Below are 14,037 nucleotides of genomic sequence, written 5' to 3'. Positions count from 1 at the left end.
TTCAAGCAATGTAGGCCAGATGCTGCCATCCTTCCCCTTATTTAAGCTTTCTTTATGCTTACTTTCCCCATTAGAGTCCTGCAGGGGGAAAATTATTTACTTGAGAATCAATTTAAGACTTACAATAAAAATTCATATCTTGAACTTTGCAGGAGTGTACTTTCTGCAGAGCGTGATGAACAGTCAGGCAAATCACAAGGACATACATCTTGTGAAGGGGGAGACTGAGATGGGTTGGAAGCCTCAGAACGGTAGAGCAAACTCTAGGCTTTGGCACTCGCTCCCATATTTTGTCCTTGAGCACCTAATTCATCTCATGCTATTATTATTCCAGCATCCAGATGCAACTTTTAAAGAACACAAGCTGTTGTATTTACAGTTAATGGAAGGCTGCGCCTATATCCAGCTTTTTAGAACTGCCTACACATTTTCTTTGAGAGCCCAAATTGATTAAAACCAGTTTTCTGAAAGGATTCATACATGTACCTTCTACTTCTGATTATTAGTAATAGCATGTTAACTCTTGAAAATGAGACCTTATTGCACTCTGGTTTCCATTGCTCTTTATATAGCAACATATAAATACAGCAGTATGGCATGGGGTTTCTCTTAAGTGTAGATTTATCTTTCATTAGAGGGAATTCTCCATTAAATGTTCTTGTGTGAATGGTCACGGATTCTCTCACTTCTTCAGAAACTCAATAAAAGCTCTGCCTTCTCTAACGCTTGCTACCAGTCCATTCTCCACCATGACGTGTGTTTGAGATGAATAGTATTATGCTACCAAAACAGCAATGAGTGTTCAAGTGTTTACAGTCAACTCACATTTTTACTTAAAAAACCAAAGAAACTCCACAAGCTTTAAACGTATGTTTGTGCGTATATGTTTATATAAGCGATCACAGAGGTTCCTAGATGTTGGTTTTGAATACCATTGTGATAATTGCTTCTGCTTTGCTTTGTGTCTGTCCTGAAATGCTGCGACTGTTTACTCTTTCAGCCGCTTGGAGCCTGTTGTGTATCACAAATACAGCTGCGCTTGTGCTTCCCCAGAGGCTTCCATGAGAATTTAGTTTTTTGAAGGACTGACTAATGGTACTTTCCTTCTTGGCTGAAGGCAGGGTTGTTCCTGCAGTCTCCTATGTACTTCTGAAGATGCTTAATTTAAGGACTCGGCTTCTTGCTTTCATTTGAGAACTGCACCCTAAGGTGTGCCTTGGCAGCAAGTCAGCAGGGTGGCTTTCCCCCTGAAAATTAACCTAGCTCTGTGGATCAGGTCCTCAAATCTTGGTTGGCCTGCTGGCAGAAGGTTTGGATCATACTGCAAACCGTAGGTATTTCAATATGATAAACACTCCTATGCTTTTGAAACGTTTATGGCAAATGTTTCTGTGCTTTTGAAATACCAAGAAATACCAAGTTGCCTCTGCAACTCAAGCAGAAATGGTTCTGGTTCTGTTCCAGTTTGCACAACTGCACATTCCCTCCAAGTCTAGTGGGTTATATCTAGCCCAAAACTGGCGTATGATTTTAGTGCCTTACAACAAGCTACATCTCACCGTAGTTCAAGGTATATTTGGCTCTCAGACTTCTTTCAGAACTGTTGCAAGTAGTGTTTTGATATGTAGAGGAGTAAGTGATATTAATAAGATTCTCTGATTGCTCTAGGGAGACAGTGGCTGAAGCTCTTCTCAGTGACGGCTTTCTCATCCCAAAGATGGATTGTCTGAAGATGCTGAATATCCAGTATGAAGGTTAGTGTTTTGGGCACCACATAAGTAAAAAGCGCGTAGGTAGTGTTATGTCTAAGTCTGTTCCTTTTTTCTCATGGTATTGAAATCTGTAATTCCCTGCATATTTTTCGTGTATCTGGGTCCTTAAACATCCTTTGAGCTGTTCTCCAGACCTTTTTATGGCAATGCTCAGCTATCGCTTTTACATAAATCCCTTACCATGGACGGGTGCCTCTCGGCACCGAATGCTGCCTGGCCAGAACATCTTTTGAAGCTTGCATCTCTGCCCTTATCTGCAGTAGTTGCTGATTTCATGAACTCCCACTAGTTTCTTTTCTACATTGAAGATCTGAAGCAAATCTAAATGGTTTTTTGAGCCTCATTCACCGATTGCACCTTAGTTCTATGCTGCTGCCCATACGTCTGGAGTTGCATGGATTTTCTGCAAGAGGATGAGGTACCAAGAGGCAATGAAAATTAATAATTTGTCTGTTTCCCTGGGACCTCTTGGAAAGACCAGCCAAAGAACTTTCCAAGAAAGATCCTCAAATTTATGTGACTATATTACAGTAGTAAAAATTTAGGAGCTTTTTGATTCTCTGTTGCTTTGTCCAGTGTCGTAAGAACAGACTGTAAATTCCCTGACGAGGGGCAGAAGGCCCTCCAAGCCTTCAATGGAATGCCTCAAACACTCACAAGGAAGTAAATAATGCAGGCCTGGCTGTCAAAGAACTGATAAGGCTAACACTTCTGGCACCTGAAAGTGTGGGAGAACTGTCTTGTGAAGACAGAGTGGTTCTGCCACTTGTGTGGTGAGCTTGCTAGTTCTCAGTTCTCAAGGCCATTGTGTCCGATCAGTGACCTTTGCTTCATTATCTGCGAAATGCATATGGAAGCGCACACCCCTGCATATGCTAATGAAGATTATAGACATCATGCTAAACATGCATGGCTATGGCACTCGTCTCTCCACCCAAATCACGCTACACGTCACCTGGGAGAAGGGAGAAACCTGGGACGAGGCTGTCCTCGACAAGGTGGACCATGCTAATTCAGCAAACATGAAAGGGGAAAATAAGTGCCCCTAGGGGGGAACAAAGAAGAAACAAAAGAAGAAGATAGCACCTGGGAAGATTCTTCCCGAGACAGAAGACTGTACCTGGGAAGATTTTTCCAAGAAAGAAGATCATGCCTGGGAAGATTCCCTGAAAAAGACGCTGGAACCAGGACTGGTGATCTCTTGATCTCTGTCTCTTTTTCTGTCTTTTGCTTTCTCTATCCCTCAGTTTCTCTTTTCTCTTAGAATTGTGAAGTAACAGTTAGAGTTGTTAAGTAACAACCTGACGTACGACCTTAAGTACCACTTGCCATAAATTGTCCTATACCTGTTGTTCAGTAACACAATGCATACCTCACCACTTGCCATAATTTGTTATATACCTAACCAATTATCGTGGACTTGTTAAGACCTATACTAACCATTTTGGGAAGCTAATAAATGTTTATATATGGACCTTGAGATTTATCTCACCTTAGTCTTCGCCATTCCGAATTTACGAACCTGAAGTCACTTACCCTGCCTCTTTCCTAAAAGTGGGACGTGACAAATGTGCCTTCGCTTTGGGGTATATTTTTAAACAGAATAGCTCTTCATTATGTGTGAAATAAGCTGAAACTGGAAAGGCATTTGCAAAACAGGTAGATTTTCCTGTGGTTTACCATGTGGTGAGATCAGGCATTGTATTTTTTGCTTTCATTGAGCTGTTGTGTTAATTATCAATTTGCTGCTTATTTTACTTCCCTGGCATGAGAAAACAGGAGTTCCGGGTTCAGTTGAGGATCCCAGGAAATACCCTGGAACCAGTGATCTCAGAACAAACTACTTTAGTTTGAAGAAAGTGTAGCACCCATGTTCACAAAAACTTACAGAACAGTAATTTTTTGGTTTCTCTCTTTTTTTTTTTTTTTTTTTCTTCTTATTGCAGCAAATAAAGAGGTATGGCAGTTCAGAATTCCACAGACGTTTTACTGCTTTTGGCAGCCTTTGCTGACAGGCCTCCTTTCCCGAAGTTTTGCACAGACCCTAATAGAGAAAATGTTTACAGAGTTGAAGGAATGCTCTGACTCTTCAGAGCTCCGGTCTCAGTTCTTGATCAACTGGATTTCTGAGATCCTGACTGGCATTGGCAGGGTAAACTCTGGTGAGTATGTCTGGAATTCCTGCCTGTAAAAAATGTGAGAGTCTCTTCTGTACTGGGAAGACGGGGGAGAGTGCTGTGACCTTTAGATGGAAAGTGCAATAACCTAATTATTACATTTTGTCATGTGAAGGTAGAGCTTTTCTTGTTGCATTTCTTACGCTTTTCAACCTGCAGCTTATGTATGTCATGCATTTCTTAGCAAAAAAATTGACATTGTTTTTGGCAACTTTGCTGCAGCCTCCTCAAGACAGGAAAAGCCAATCTCTTCCATGAAAGATCAGACCCTTAAGTGCTATTTTTTTCAGATATTAGTACTTGTAGGAAATAACAGTAGCAGATAACAAATGAAGGTGTTATGTACAACCTAAGTTCCCTGTTCCCAGTTCTTTCCTCACTGAACAGAAGCCTGCCTTTACAAGATACTTATATAGTCCGTACTGTCCTTTTTTAATCCTATCACAAGATTTGTCATGCCTTCTAAACTCCCAGAAAAGTAATAAGTAATATTTTGTTTTCTGTTCCTAACTCCTAAGAATTGCTTAAATTGGTGAACCGTATGTTTCACTCTAGAGAGAGGGGCACAAAAGAGCTTTAATTATTGGAAGCGTGTCGCAGGAATTCTGTAACAGGACTTCTATACTGCGATATAGCGTGTCCTTGAGGAGGCTTCCAGATGGTTAATTTTGCCACCTCTTCTCTCCTCTCCCGGCCTGGCTCAGTCTGCACCAAGATTTTGCCAGTATCTGTGGCAGTCACGGATTCATGTCTGATGCTTTCAGTTGGCGCTGAGCGTGTCTTATGTACCAAGATCCCTGAATGATAGTAGTTCCCAGCTGTTAAGACTACTCATTGCAGTGCTATTTGGAATGATCTCGGGTCCCAGCAGCAGTATACTGCATTTATTTGGGACAATGCTGTACAAATGCATCTTGTGGCTTTCCTGTCTGGGGTGGCATGCGCATAACCAGCTTGGGAACGTCTGCACCTCACCGTGGTCGTGTCTCGGGGAGCTAACCTAGCTGTCAGTGCGTTGGCAAGTCCCTTGTAACAGCCTTGGTGTATTTGGTCAGTGCCGCTGGTCTTGGACTTGGATTGGAATGCCAGCTTATTTGACAATGAGTATTCCAGTAAAAATGCAAACAGCGTATTTTTAGTGAGTTTTGAGCACCTTATTGTTTTCCTTATCTTCTTTGAAGGGAATAAAAACCGAGAGTATAACAAGCAGGTGCCTGTGAAAGAGCTGTTCCTCCACAAAGTTCCTCTGCAATGGATAAGACTGACTAATAATTGCTTGGAAGCTCCCTGCTGGGCAACCCCACACCTTCTAGAACTGTAAGTTTGATCCTGTGACCTAGAAAAGGGACGGCACACAGTGCTCTGTAAGAGCTTTGACATGCTCACTTGTGATATGCTGAGTTACAGCGGCGTTCCCTTCCTTTCCTTTGCATCTAGTAGAAATTGTGGCAGGTGCATATGAAGCCCTGCTTGTTGCTGCTCATCTCCCCGTTGAGAAGAAGGAGGAGAAATTAAAAGCGGAAATTGTCTAGGGAGGTATTAAAGAACCAACCTGGTCAAAAGAAAAGTGACTTGGTAGCAGAGATGTGACTGCTTATACAGGTGGTACGAATATAGCACAGGTGGTAACTTTTTCACATGAAAACTGCAAAGCAGGAATTCAGTTAAAGTCCTTAATTGTAATCACAAAAAGGGATTATTTCAGCATCCACCCACCAGGGAATAATCAGATTGGCCTGTTAGAGGAGCTATATGAGCGAGCTGTCCTGGAGGAAACTCACACTTAAAAGGCTGCTCAGCTTGATAGTCTTCATCTGGAATCTCTTTTGCTTTTCAGATTTTTATGTTGCCCTTTTCCTTTCTAGGATCCTCTCAATCATGAGACCTCGCTTGCCACGTACTTCACGGAAGAACCTTCTCTATCTCGCTTATGTTTACACGGAAGGAGGTGACCCTTTGTCCAGTCCAGGCCTCTCTTCAGACTGCAGTGAACAGCCAATTTACACAATAGAGAGCTTACAGTGGAGGGCCAGGCAAGAAAATCAAGTTAAAAATCAAGGGCAGACTGTCGAGAAACAGGAAGATGTGCTGGAGAGAGATGATGGTGTAGAGGAGGTGGAGGAGGAGGAAGAAGAGATGGTAACTGAAACTAATCCTTTGGAAGGACTTGCTCATTCTGGTAACGCGGTGGCTATTGCTGAGAAAAGGGCAGCGCTGAAAGGATCCGCCTGGCAAATCACTGCAGGTAAAAAATGACTTTGTAAGACTTAGACAATCTTTGTCTCTGGCAAATGTTGATTGACGTGCAAAGGTATCTCAGCCCTCTGGGCCTGGCCAGTATTGAAGTGTGCTTCAAAATCATCTAAATGCCAAATCGCTGAAAACTGTTTGCTTTTTTTTTCCAGTCTTCTGTTTATGTGCAGGAGTCATCTCTCTCAAACTCTTTAAAATACTGTGAGTGCTTTTTTCCAGGAGCATGGTGTTACTGCCTCATTAAATTTTTTATCAGGCTTTTCTAAACTGTTTAAAATTTCAATATATCCAATTGATGAGGCAGCATATATGCCAGCTATGAATGGCAAAGGAAATATGAATGTTTCTTGAACTTTTTTTTGTCAGACTTGGGGTATTTGAAAGCACAGTTTGGCTGTGCTGGAAAACACTAATCATATGCTCGTAAGTTTTATGCTCCAGGAAAATTGCTGTTATGACATGGTGGCAAGCAAAAGAAAGGAGCAAGGCAAGTTCTTAGAGGGAATAAAGAGTATATCCAGTGTTTTGTTAGCTTTATTATGGTAGCTGTACTTTCTCGTTGGGGTCAAGAGTTCTGTAGCTAAGAAGATGAGTGATTTATGGAGGGACTTGGAGACACGAGGAGGAGGTTGGTGGAAGGGGGTTGGAGGGAAAGCGATATTTAAAGGAAGAAGAAGAAAAGCAGCCATTAGAAGATAATGAACTCGCGCACCTCACTCACAGGAAAGTTTTCCCAAGTCAAAAAAACAAACAAACAAAAAACCAAACAAAACCACCAGAGATCTGCTTAAGCAGCTTGGGTTAGTTATGCTGATGTGAACAGCTTGTTAGAGCTGCACGTTTTGAGAACAGAAGCAAAATTGTCCTCTGCTTCAGTGACTTTGGCTCAGATCAAGCAAAGCTTTCACTGAAGGAACGCACATTGTGTCCTGAACCACCTAATTTTTGTGAAGATTCAGTTTATGTAATTGTTTGTGGATAAAATTAATTTCTGTTTGAATAACATCTGTGTAGCTGCTCCTTAAATAATATGAACTACAGACAGTAAGTCTGTACAAACCCATGACAACATGTGGGATATCAACTAGGTACTAGTTTGTTCCCGAAAGAGGGGGCTTAGTCTGTTAAATATATATATATAATGGTAATTTGCCTTACAGCTGTGTTGGATGTTACCAAATGCTATTTCTGCTGCTTTTTTAATAGTAAAATTGTAGCACTTGGAAAGTACTATCCTTTGTCAAGACCTATTGTTCTATTAAATGCCCAAGAACAGTATAAAAGGAAAACCAAATAAATCTGCTGGTTCTTTAGGGCAATGCTTGGATTTCTGAGCAGATACCAGGTACATAAAACAAATCCGTTTCAGGCAAAGAGGAGGAAATGGCCAAGTGTACATGATTAGCAGGGATCCCAGATAGTCTGTGTAATTATTGCTGGCTCTCTGGAGCGGAGTGCCGTATGTTCTGAATATTGTCTCCTGGTCTTCGCTGAACTGCTAGTAAGCATTCCAGAAATAAATGTTCTGGTATCAAGAAAGCACATCGGCTTAAGAAATCTTATCGTCAGAACAATGACGCATAATAATTTGTATCTTTCATTTGGTAGGATGTGAAGTAATAATGAAATGTGAAAGGGGATTTCCCTATTGGGAACTGCCTTTGAAATCCTGGCACCGCAATGTAAAGGAATGGGTTCGCTGATGTTATCAGTTGCGATGGATAGTTTCCCTTTGCACAGTTTCTGGCCCCCATTGGAAGCCAAATCTAACAAATGTGAAGTCATGGAGAGGGAGCAGCAATAGGTGCTCGTAAAAACAAATAGCGGAGTTTCCAAGGCATTGTCATATTCTTTTTCTTTGCCATCTCATCCCAGCCCACCTGTCTGTCCAGAATTGTTCTCTTGCTTAATTAGGCTTCCCCAGCCATATACTCTTCTACTTTTGTGGCTTCAGTTCTTCTTTAGTCACTGTTGCACTGTTTTTTTAAAGTTAATGTATGTGAGTCAATGTGTATGTTTCAAATGAAAGTATGCTTAAAAGAGGAAGGTAAATACGGAGGGTTGCTCTAAAATACTGTGGGATTTCGTTTAATGGACATCGTCTCACAGTGGTTTGGACGAGCTGCACTGTGTAGACTGTGTGATGTTACATGACTCCAGATGTGTCCCTGTCGTCTCACATACTACAGTGACCACCTTTTGAAGAGACAGTAAGGTTAGAAGTAAAATTAATTAAGTTAAAACTGTAGTTCAAACTTATTTTTGCCGTGTACCTGAGATTGTTCATTTTTGCTGAATGGCAGAGTTGCATGAGACAATATTGGTGGGCTGGGGGGGGGAATCTTGTTTTTTTGAAAATCTCCCTTGGGATCTCAGACTTCTCACTGATGTACTGTTTTTACCCAGATGAAATACGATGGAAAGACTTTCCTCTTGGGAAACTCCCAGGTCAGACAGATGACCCTGATGCTCTCATGTTGGATAATTATTCCATGATGTCCCTGCTTGATCAGCCAGTGAGAGATGAGTGGAAGTCTCCCAATGCAACGTGAGTAATGGTGTGGGCAGGACTTTGCCCCTGAAACATGAAATGCGTTTTTCACTCTGCGCCTTGTACAATATGATGTGAAAAATTAAGGATGAGATTTCTTTCTTACTTCTGTTTGACTCAATAGTTTGACCCAAATAGCTAGTACTATCTCTAATATTTACTGACTGCGCGTCTCATGGATTTTTCAAGTGATGTGTGTGTTTGGAAGCGCCTTTGCAGTGCTGGCGTAATAGCGTAACAGTTTGCTCTTCAGACGGTGCCGACAGCTTTCAGTGTTGTCTGATGCTGTTAGTAAGATACAGTCTGCCGACCCTTAGAGTTACTAATCTGGAAGTGCAAAATTTTTAAAGCAAGCTACTGAGAGCTGGTGCAGAATCTGCCAGGTGATACTGGTGGGATGAGTGACTTCAATGGGAACAACTGTGGCCTTGCAAATCAAGCGTTCAGGACTAGAAGCCTTGGAAGTCATTTAGCCTCCCCCAGTGTCTGTTTTCCCAGACTGCCTAATCTTGTATAGGAAGGAGGAGTCATTCTAAAATGCACAGTGGTTTGCTGAAGCATTTTGTGATGCATTAGTGGAAAAGCCTGAAGGTGAGGAGAGAAGGTAGCCATAGGAGGTGGCTGACTGCAGATTACTTCTGTAACGCCTGAGGAAGGAATTGCCTGTAAGTAACTGGGGTAGTGAATATGTTGAGAGTTTCTCATCAGTGAATGTAAACGTGTCTCTTTTCTGTACGCTTGAAACGCAGACTATAGCACGTTTCCTGGGTAAGGTCTATGTCACTACAGTTGCAGTTATTCATCCGATGGTTAACCCAACCTAGGACATACTCTTCTCCTCGCCCTCCCCCACCGCAACAGGGAGCTCTTCCTGCTCGTTTGCAGTGCGTTAGTCTGACAGTATGCTTGCATAGGTGATGGACGCGGTCAGGCAGAAGTTATTGCTACCTGTATTGCTGTGACAACTCGCCGGTATCTCAGGAAGTTACTTCATGAAGCTCTAACCGTCATCCTTTGAAGCTGAAAGAATATACTCAACGCTTTCTTCTCTGCGTTGGTCTCCTTCATCTTTTCCCATCATCGAGTCCGAGAGCTGCTATTTGTAATTGCTGCTGTTCTCGTTCCCTTCTGGGAATGTACTTTTGTTTTGCGCTCCTTGGGTCTTTTGCGCTATCTGAAAGTTACATGCAGTGTCATAATTGGCAATCAAAAATGTGATTTCCATGGTATCCTTTGAGGAAGCCAGCTTGTAATCTTACCATCTGCACTCCTCCTGCTCTTTCTAAAAGAAACCATTGCAAGGATTACGAGATACTGCTGCTTAGCAGTTTGGAAGTTATTAGCACAGCCTCAGCAAGCTTGAAAACTCCATTTCTGTGAACTGGGGCTCTGATCCTCAGCCACAGTATGATGGTGTTGCCCAGTGACCTTTTCAGAGCTGCAGCTGGTAATTTAAGCTGCAGGTCTGACCTCAGTAAAGAAATAGAGGTTGTCATGGAAATAATGGTAGCTTTCTGTAAAGCTTTAGTTAGATCACCTCTGTTACTAAATGACCCTTACCCGATTAAACTATCCCATTGAAGATGCTTTAATAGGGTCATTATTTCACCCTTTGAAGTCAAAGGAACTTGATTGCTGTAAGCTGTCAAATCAATTTCGTCACACACACAATAGGAGATGTGATTATACGTATTTTAATCCAAGGAACGCTTCAGAATATAAATGAATGGCATTTATTTTCTTAAACACTTGATGGGATAACTTTCTAATCAGTGATTCTTTCCCTGTAGTAGATGGGTGCAATCCAGTAGCTTCCAAAAAACTTAAGTGACAGTCATGCAGCCTGGGGTGTTGCATTGGGAAGATGTGCTCTTGCATATATTTATATTTCCACATATTCAGAGTTGTATTCAGATTAGCTTCCAGTTCCAAACTTTCCAAAGAGCAAGGTTTCCATTCTTCATCTTCTTGGTCATCCTCCTTGGGACTAGTCTGCTCTTTTGTCAGCTCAGGCCTGCTGAGAGGGTATTGTTTCTGCTTCATTTGTCCAACCGAAATGTAAAATTAGCATCTTGGAGATTGCTAGGTAAGCAAAAAGAAACTATCCTTTCCTGCTGCTCCTCTTTCTGACGGTCCAAATGCTTAGTGAAGTCCTTGGTTGCAACACTTGGAGAGACAGGATCAAACCTGCCTCTCTATATAAGAGAGGTTAAACGAGTTATCCTTTCTGAGTCCTCTCAAATGATGTTAATCACTGACAAGAGCTGTGCTTTGAGCACTGCATGAGTTTCCTTTCAGACTGTGAAGAGAGCAGGTAACCAGTTGTCTTCTGATAGTTTATCATCCCAAAAAGAAGGGTAAATCTATACTAGGTACAAAAACCCGCTTTGAATCAGCACAAGGGCCCTTTGGTGTCAGCCAGCCATGAATCATGTTTCTTGCAACATGTTCCATGTTGGGAATAAGGCAAATTGCTGGAATTTGCAGATCTACTTCCGGTCTGTAGAGCCTCGGCACTCCGACTGTAGTCACAAATGATAGAATACTTGATCTCGGAGACTTTAAATGTAAAGCTCTTTGACTTGATGTTTAGGTAGGTGAGATCACTGGTAAGAATAAGAAGCTGCAGCAGAACTCTAATTGGCTCCAGTAATCAGTACCATTTGGCATGTAGTCAGCAGGCTCTGACAAGAGGTGGGTGGGGGTTTCTTAATGTGATCCTCATTGGCTCGGTTGATTTTTTTCTGTGCACAGTAGCTGGAATCATCATTACGGAGGCTGTAATGAAGCGTATGCGGAGTAGCGTGATTCACTGTTCTGGCTGGTTTGTAAGCTGCTACTTGAAACCAGCTGGAGCATGTGCCCTTTTTGACTTGTGTATTGTAGGCTTCGGGTGTTCTGTAATCCCAGTATATTTCTTGGAGTGGTTTCTGGAGTAACAGGAGTTAAAGATCACCTAACGATTTCAGGTTCTGCTCTACGAGCAAAGGAATTCCTCTTGATATAAAGTTTATATCACACCACTGATGTAGATGTTAAAGGAGCTAGAACTTGGCCATGCCGAAGTTTGCTGTCTGAATATCCACAGCACATATTACTGAATTCACTTGTTAATAAACAAAATCACTAAAATCACTAATAAATAGGGGGTTTTGTCATTTTGCTTTGGAGAGCAACAAAATCTTAGCTAGTGTCAGCAGGAGTTAAAGTGAGTGCTGGTATTGAAGTGTGATTACTTACAGCTTTACTCTGAGTGTGGAAACATCTCTGTTAAATTAAATTTAGAATAGAATTCAGAATATAAAGTTTTGATTGAATTGTCATGGAATATAAGTCATCTCACATGCATCTCTGTTCCATTCCAAGTATCATGATACAATCATAGAATAGCCCAGGCTGGAAAGGACCTCAAAAGATCATCTGGTCCAACCTTCCATGGGAAAGGAGCCTAGATGACATTAACAAACTCCATCCTTGCCAAATTCCTCTTACCTAAAAGGCTGAGCTTGATAGCAGGAGGGGTAGTGTAAAAGACCCCCAGAAGAGGGCGGGGTGGGGGGGGAGGAAAAGCCACTAGGCTTTTCTGTTTCTGGATTCCTGAGAAATGTGGGTATTTTTGAAGAGAAAACAGCAAGCAGAAACTATTGCTATGGTGCTGCCCGGTTTTTGCAGCTGATGTGCTTACCAATGTTTTTATTCTTGCTGCTTTTATTCCACACGTTATGGGGTAACAGCAGTGGTTTTGGAACTTCGGTAATCTGCGTCTGTTTCTTTTACCTCTAATCCTCTAGTTGCAGGAGGTTGGAGAGATGATCTGGTGGTTCTTCTGTTGGTCTTCCAGCCCCAGCTGCTTTGCCTCCTTTTCCCTCCCCATACCAGTGGTCGTTCTGCTACAGCTTCCAGCGTCTGTGGTGGTGAGAGTTGAGCAGGGAGTTGTTTGTTTTTGTTGAATAAAAGTGCCAACAGTGGCAATATGCTCCTGTACTCTCACGGGGAGGGTGAGGAATTGAGATACATCACCATGACAACATTCTCCTATATCCCAAATTCCTCAACAGTCTGTGCCATCAGTGTACTACTAGCTGCTCCTGCAGCTGGCAAAAAAACCCCAACAACCTTGCAGTTTCTATTGCTTTGTCATTAGCGAGGTAATTAACTGTGTTCTCGTTGCCTTTACTTTGGTTTTGGCTGCTTTCGTTTAATCCCCACTAGATCTTTCTTCCTCCTACTGTTACATGTTTTGGTTGCTAGCCCTTTGTAGGAAAGGCTCAGCTGTGGATGCTGGCAGCTGACCTGGAGATGTTTCTAGAGAGTGTTTCCAATGTATTTTGGTTATATTCCAACAAGAAAAAGCCCTGTGTGTTTAGTGTTCCCTCATAGTTTCTGATAACTAGAAAGAAGAACCGTGAAGCAAGCAGTAACTGGGTGCGCCTGGTCCTGCTGCACCTTCAGCGTTATGTTCCTCTCTCCTTCTTATCAAACTGACGCTTGGAGCTGCTTTCGTGATGCGCGGTTGTTGCGGTGAGTCATGTGAAGCAGTTCGAGCCTCGGCAGCTTTACAGCACTGGCAAGCAGAACTCGAGTGTTAGGATTGAATCGTGACTTGGTAAAGCTTCCAGCCTGTCCCTGATTTAATATCACCTCCGGTGACTTCAGAATAAATGTGATCTAATTCGTTGGATTTGGAGGGCATCTCAGGGTAATAGGAAAGAGTTTTGGGAGGTAGGACTTGTTAGGGTTTTTGCAAATCCATTAAATGTCCAAAGTGGGTAAGATTTCTGGTTTTCCCAAACCTGCTTCCCTTATCATGCTTCAAGAGCAAAGCATCACAGTGTCATTAACGTGGAAGCTGGAACTGTGGTTCAGTGTCTGTGAAGGTGCTTTGAGATTCTTGCTTGAATAATCTGCAAAGACACATATTTAAAAGGATCTTGAGAAAAAAAAAAACCCCAAACACATAACAAACACCCACACATCATCAAGTGCATCTAAACACAAGGCTGACCTTTGGCTCAGCAAGTGTCTGATTCACTAACTGCCGGCAGGTGGGAGGGTAATTGGGAACACTGTTCTTCTGTTCTCTGCTTGTGTGCTTATTTATGCATCTGCTTTTGAACATAGTTGGAGACGGGCAACCCAGACCTTTGATCTCAGCAAGTGCAAACGCTTCTACGTACTGGAGCTGATGTGCAGCTAAATCTGGACCCTGACAGCGTGATGCACACTCTGGAAGATGTCCTAGGATGCATTCATCCTCCCTTCTCCCTGAATGTTAATAGCGTAG

At 42.3% G+C, this 14,037-nt stretch overlaps 1 protein-coding gene across 3 annotated transcripts in view; it reads left to right on the top strand.

The window, feature by feature from the left end:
• The window catches only part of LAS1L (LAS1 like ribosome biogenesis factor), a 36,675-nt gene that overhangs the window by 11,616 nt on the left and 11,022 nt on the right, over positions 1 to 14,037 (top strand). For all 3 annotated transcript variants that reach the window (XR_008468410.1, XM_054214118.1, XM_054214119.1), the window contains exons 8-12: positions 1,669 to 1,754; positions 3,719 to 3,934; positions 5,131 to 5,266; positions 5,815 to 6,194; positions 8,609 to 8,750. Coding sequence is in view for 2 of the 3 variants with exons in the window: in XM_054214118.1 (XP_054070093.1) it covers positions 1,669 to 1,754; positions 3,719 to 3,934; positions 5,131 to 5,266; positions 5,815 to 6,194; positions 8,609 to 8,750 (960 nt within the window). In the remaining variant the exon portion in view is untranslated. The remainder of the gene's footprint in view (positions 1 to 1,668; positions 1,755 to 3,718; positions 3,935 to 5,130; positions 5,267 to 5,814; positions 6,195 to 8,608; positions 8,751 to 14,037) is intronic.

Source organism: Rissa tridactyla, chromosome 9 (genome assembly GCF_028500815.1).
Source record: "Rissa tridactyla isolate bRisTri1 chromosome 9, bRisTri1.patW.cur.20221130, whole genome shotgun sequence".
NCBI classification, from domain to species: Eukaryota; Metazoa; Chordata; class Aves; order Charadriiformes; family Laridae; genus Rissa; species Rissa tridactyla.
Note: the sequence above shows the minus strand (reverse complement) of the source record. Positions and strands in the feature narration are given on the sequence as shown.